The 6,793-nt window shown below is 39.6% G+C and overlaps 1 protein-coding gene across 1 annotated transcript; it reads left to right on the top strand.

The window, feature by feature from the left end:
* The first annotated feature begins 2,700 nt into the window (after positions 1 to 2,700).
* mchr1a (melanin-concentrating hormone receptor 1a) lies at positions 2,701 to 4,066 on the top strand. The gene has a single exon (XM_084713229.1). It carries the CDS (start codon positions 2,711 to 2,713, stop codon positions 3,653 to 3,655), a length of 945 nt encoding a protein of 314 aa, XP_084569355.1. The 5' UTR covers positions 2,701 to 2,710; the 3' UTR covers positions 3,656 to 4,066.
* Positions 4,067 to 6,793: the final 2,727 nt, after the last annotated feature.

The following is a 6,793-nucleotide window of genomic DNA, read 5'->3' on the forward strand; positions in this document are numbered from 1 at the left end:
GACGCATTTTATGATTTTTTTTGTCACTGGAAACTGGTCACCATTCACTGACATTGTTTGGGGGATTCTGCACTGCTGTTTTCTTGTGAAAGACTTTCAATTGGCATGAGGGTGTGAAGACAAAGACCGAATTTTCATTTTTGGGTGAATTATCCCTTTAAGGTTACCTGGGTGGGTGAGTTGATTGTTTTGGGGTATATGTTGTGTTGTTACAGATGAAATTATAGAATTTCAGTGGTTGTCAATCACTCTTTGATACAGCATTTGATCTGTCACGTGAGGTATCTAATACACAGGCTGCTTTTCATCTTAAGCACAAGAAGTCATATTTTACAGACAATCCCCTCAACCTTCTCCAGGGAGGGAAAAACATGTTGAAGATGCAAGATCTTTCCAGTGTTGCTCTGCACTCCAGCAGGAATGCCAGTTTTCTGGTCTTGTTTACAACAGATACCAAGCTTTTCCAGGATGTAATGATCCTGTGGAGAGGTAGGGCATGGACACACACACACACACACACACACACACACACACACACACACACACACACACACACACACACACACACACACAGAGAGAGAGAGAGAGAGAGAGAGAGAGAGAGAGAGAGAGAGTACATTATCTTTTCAACCAACGAATCCCACGTCTTGATTTATTTATTTACTTTTAACTTAAAATAGACCGTGTCAGTGTATTTACTGCCCCGAGTTCCCAAACCAATCACTGTATGTGGTGCATAAATGTCTCGGGCTCGTTCAGAAACCTGTTTACGACCCACAAATCTTGTCACTGTCACATCCAATCTTCATGAGGGAGACGTGTGACGACTCAGAATGAGGGGCGGCGAGGACATCTAGTGGTTCACACTGGATACGACTTATTCGGTGCTTTTTAAACTGTTCAAACCTGCCCCTCATTTGAATGGGAGTCTGGATTTATTTGTCGCTAAGTAGAAACACCTGTTGCTCATTATCTGCTCTGAGCTGGCGATATGCAGCCTGCCTGTCGAGTTGGGACAGTGAACGCATCATTTAATGGCAAAAGGGATTTAAAAAAAGTAACACTTGAATTTTTTTTTTTTTTACATTTATTCTAAAGGCACATGAATTACTTTTTTGTGAGTTCATATTTTGAAGCATCAAATCACATTCTTCTTTGTCTCCTGTCTTTTCTCTTTTTTTTTCTTTCTTTGATTTGATAATGTGTGCTGTCAAATCTCCCACAGCACAAATCTCCCATCATCTTCCCCTTAAGTAAACATAATTTAATTACCATAATTTGGATCAAACGTCTCCAAGCAGACGCGCGCGCGCGCACACACACACACACACACACACACACACGCACACACACACACTGGATCTTTTAGGGGACAGAGTGAATATCAGCTCCAGGCGATCAATTATCTGATCTGATTTTTCCACCAGCGCTGACTGACACCTGCAGTGCAGTCTCAACTCCACTGAGATCGCCTCAGACTCCGAGAGAAGATCTTCTCTCAGGCTCTTCGAGAGGTTTATCGTCACTGAAGGCGCAGAGCTCACTGGTCTACTTACAGAGAGAAACAAAAAGCGTATGCTGGAGAGAATTAAACTATTTTAAACAGGACATTTGGAATCTATCAAAGAGTATAAGAGGGAATTTGCTTTAGATGCATTTTTTGGGGGGGAGGGTGAAGCACGCACTTGGTAGTACTTATTAACTTGGATATACTGGATTTTTCCGATGGATTTCTTAAACGATTCTAGTTTTTCTCTCGGAGACACTAATTCAACAACAACAGGTAAGTTGAGCAACCAGCGCACTGGGAATTAGAGGTTAATCTAGTTAGAGCCCCGTCGACCACCTTACTCAAGAGAATCAGAACTGCATCAAAATGTTTGGAAAAAATAAAATGGATGCAGTTATGTTCTCTTTTCTTCTCTTTTTCTTATATTTCTTAAAGTTGTCTTGTATACATTTAATCTTACAAGATTTCGTAGGTTATTGCATAAATTGAGGATGCAGTGGATTCCCTTCACAACCTGATACCATATGTTTGGTGAGAAACATGAAACAGACTACCTTCATCATATTTATTGAATTTTTCTAGTGCTGAAAGCTGTTAGGATTTCTTCTTATAATTTTGCACATCATTTTAGTTCTAAAAACAACAAGTCACTGACTGGATTTGCTGAGATTTTTATTTTAAAATATTTATGTGATTTTATGTGTTTAAAATGTACACATCACCTTTTCATAGCAACTATTTAAAAGTATATTCTTCTAGCATCATGATATTTATCCTAGATCTTTTACCCCATCCTCATCTTTCCCTGGGTTTCTTTTTAGGGAGTTTTTCTTTCGAGGGACTAAAGAACAGAGGATGCAGCACACTGTTGTGATTTGTGATACTGAGCTGTAAAAATAAAATTGATCTGATCTATCTTTGCTATGTGCTTCGTAAAGAGCCAACACACACATGCACAAAAATCAATAATTTCTTTTCTCTTTCTTCTTTTTTTTCTGTCGAGTCTGATTGATCTGCCTACATAATTATTCCTCTGACAAACACATATAAGATTTCATATTTAACACATGATTAAATACACTGTACAGCACAATATGATTTTACTAAACATTAAGCTTCTTGTCTCCAGCTGCAGATGGGGCCCTTCACTGCAGTGCCATCCTCCCCATCATCTTTGGCATCATCTGCTTTCTAGGCATCATGGGGAACTGCATTGTCATCTACACAATTATGAAGAAGACCAAGTGCCGTGCCAAGCAAACTGTTCCAGACATCTTTATCTTAAATTTGTCAATTGTAGATCTCCTGTTTCTCCTCGGGATGCCATTCTTAATCCACCAGTTGCTGGGCAACGGTACATGGCATTTTGGAGCTGCAATGTGTACGGTCATCACTGCTCTTGACTCCAACAGCCAGATTGTCAGTACTTACATCCTCACTGCAATGACCCTCGACCGTTACTTGGCTACGGTCCATCCCATCCGCTTCAATTACATCCGTACACCATGTGTAGCAGCGTTGGTCATTGGTCTGGTGTGGGGTCTGTCGTTGCTCACCATCATTCCTGTGTGGATGTACGCAGGTCTGATGTCTCTTTCAGATGGTGTGGTGGCCTGTGCTCTCCTGCTGCCAATCACTGACACATACTGGTTTACACTTTACCAGTTCTTCTTGGCCTTTGCTATACCTTTGGTCATCATCTGCCTGGTGTTCTTCAAGATCCTCCAGCACATGTCCACCAGCGTCGCTCCACTGCCTCCACGAAGTTTGAGGGTGCGCACCAGGAAGGTGACCCGGATGGCGGTGGCCATCTGCCTGGCTTTCTTCATCTGCTGGGCCCCTTACAACATCCTTCAGCTGGTGCACCTTGGGGTGCAGAAGCCAAGTCTGGCTTTTTCCTATGCCTACAACATAGCCATTAGCATGGGCTACGCTAACAGCTGCATCAACCCATTCCTCTTCATTATCCTCAGTGAGACCTTCAAGAGACAGTTTCTCAGGGCTGTGCACCCGGTTAATAGAAAGTTCCGCGTGAACCCCAGCACCACAGATGGTGGCAGTGTCAGTGTTAGGATGGTACCTGAAGGGGCTCAACAAGAGCAGCCAGCCTCTGGGCAGATGATACCATCCACTGTGGCACAGTAAATAAGAATCGGTAAATAAAAATAAAAAATAACTGTCTGTGTATCTGTGCAGCTGATAAGCACTACAAATGACACATTAGCATAAGGACACATAAACATACATTCTGAGCAGTTATGTCTGCACATCTTCTCTAATCAAAAATTTTATTCAAATAATATGTTTGCTACTTTTCAGCCAACAACTGAATAAATATGTTTTTCATGATTCACAATCATGCAAAGCACAATATCAAATGGATGTAATTGTTTTATAAACTAACCAGCCTTCTGCAGCTTCTGACTGGGTTTGAACACAGTTCAGTTAAGTAATTTACACCTGCAAAAAACTTCAAAAAATCACAAACCATCCTTGTAATTTACTTGCATTTGTACATATGTAGCATGGCGAACAGTCAATAAAATCCTCAGTTCCACCGAACATCACATGTCTGACAATGCTGTGACCTTCCCTTTGAAAGTGACTGGCAAAACATTTATTTCAAGAACTGTGCTGCTGGTCTGTGTCAGACCAGTTAGAGGGTGAAGCAGCAGGTTGGGTAGTTTCTCAATACTGAAAGCAAAGGAAAAAAAAACACCTCGCTTTATTCACAGGAGATTTTACAGCCTCTTTCAATAGTCAATAGATATAATGGCACATACATTTGCTGCAAGCTAACATGAACTCCAGATGATATCGTTATGTTCCTTCAGGCCACTGCTCTAGTCTGTGAAAATTCATGAAGCTGACTTACATAGTCCACTCTCATATTTTCAGTGACTGTAAATTACAGTCTTAGTTGAAAATCTGTGAATCTGTCCTTTAACTATTTCAACAAGGAACAGTTTCTTCCAGACTGCATCACTGTATCATAATAATTGTAACTCCACCTAAATTCCAGTGGGTTCCAGCTGATATGCAATTATTTTCTAACAAGTGGGGTAAATATATAGAAGTGCTACTTGGAAGCATTTAAAACTGTAAAGTTGTAGTAAATAATATCAAGAACACACATCAACACATACATGATGCTTAATAGAAGGAGACTGTGGCAAACAGCATCTGCATGTGTAGCATCACCACACACATTCAATATAACTGCATGCATTGATGCAGAATACCAAGGAGTTACTTGCAGCATTCAGCTGTGCAGTGGGAGAAACATACACCACACAGTAAGATACTGTACATGACTGATGTGCTCAGAGCTGTGCGAAATGAGTGGTGAGCTTTAGGAACATTAAAGCTACAGTTGGTAACTTCTGTTAAAATAACCTTTTGTCATATTTTCTCCTCATGCTCCTAATGGCATTTGCAAGAATCTACCAGAGCTGAACGAAAGCAAAATTCAGAGCCAGCCGATCAGAGCCTGCTTCCAACTCAAAACAGCTTGATTGCCCCCTGAGCGATCAAGCTGGGCAGGAACTCTAAGTGCATCTCCAACCCTGATCACTACTGTACAGACTCTGGTTCCACATTACTTCACCAGTGAAAGATGGCAGAACTTGTATCTTGGATATTTGGGCTTAATTTTTGCACAGTGGAATGAATTGGGGGCGTGTCTCATTCCCTTCTGATTGGTTGGTTTTGTTCAGGTGTGGGGAACTCTTGCAGATGTTGTTTGGAGCACGAGGAGGAGCCAGAGGAGCCTGATTTTTTTTTTTCATATATTATCTGTCTCCTGTACTGTTGTCAGGATACAGTGAGAGTTACAGCAAATGACAAAAAGTCATTTTTATACAAGTTACAAACCGAAGCATTAAGACTTTGTTTATGTATATGAGTTTGTGTACTTGCACAGACATTTCTGAGGTTTTGATAAATATTCTCGTTTGCTCTTGTGTCCTTTTGTGATTCTGTGATTTCTGTGAATGTTTAAAGCACATAAGAATGGAAAATAAGACAGCAGTTAATGTTTTGGATCATAAGTTGGTAAATACAAGAATGCATCACATTGTTTACATCGTCTGGGAGATTCTGCAACACTGTTTTCCTGTGAAACTCCAGCAGTGTTAAACTTGACCTTCAATCAGCATGAGGATGAGTATAAAATCACTGAATTTCCATTTTTGGGTGAACTATCCCTTTAGGCTAGCTTAGCTGTTCCTGTTAGTTTTCTGTTCTTCTTTATTGACTGGATTACTGGATCTGCTGTCTTTTGAGGGTTGTTTTGTGATTTTGGTTCATTTATCCTTTGGATATCATCCTGCTTGCTTGTTTTTTTTTGTCTGTTATCAGAGTATATTGAAAATGTCTTTCAGGGTTCAATGAAATTTGAGTTGAGGCCATGGACAAGGGAGTAGCAGCTCATGCATAAGAGCCCTGAGACCTTACACAAAAATAAATCGTAACAAAACAATGCTTGTAAATTAAACTCACTGCTCTTATGTGTGTAATAAATCAAAAGGGAATCATTTATACAAGTTCAAAGAGGAAGGTAAATTGAATTAATTTTCACCTGGATTTTAACATCCAAAAGTTGTTGAGTTTCTTTTCAGAAACCTCTTTAATAATTTTTTTTGAATTATTATTTGTTAAGCAGTGAAAGTTGATGCGTCTTCAGTATTGATTCAGTCTGAAATTCAAAGCCATGGCTATAAATGAAGGGCTGTGTTCTGGATAAATTGATATGTCAAATCTTTAATAGAGTGCCATTTTGTCAATGAGCTGCTGTTAATGTATAAATAGTACATTATGTTACATTTTGCTATGTATAATTATGATGGTGAAATTATGTTTGGAAAATAATTATTCTTGTAAATATAAAAAATATCCTAATAACTGAATATGAAACTCAGGGTTTCTCAACCTTTTTTGGCCCGTGACCCAATTTTCAGTCTCAAAGTTGTTATTAGAAAGGTCTACTTTTCTATTATTTTTTAGGAAGGCAGTGAAAGCTCAGAAATTATGAAAGATTAAACCTTTTATAAAGATTGAAAATAAATCTAACGTTTGTCAGTCTTAGAAACCCCCTGTGACCCCACTTGTTAATCAAACTGACCCATAGGCTCCCGACACCAAGGATGAGAAACTCTGGTGTTAAGTGTTGTTCTTCTCTGTTATGAAGCAAAAGAAAAAAAAAGCCTCACATCAAAACATCATTTGCTGATGAAAAACTAAGTTGTGGGCCACTCTGTCTGAATGTTGTGAACACTGACAGCT

The sequence above is a fragment of the Lutjanus erythropterus genome, chromosome 3 (genome assembly GCF_056507025.1).
Source record: "Lutjanus erythropterus isolate fLutEry1 chromosome 3, fLutEry1.hap2, whole genome shotgun sequence".
NCBI lineage: Eukaryota > Metazoa > Chordata > Actinopteri > Lutjaniformes > Lutjanidae > Lutjanus > Lutjanus erythropterus.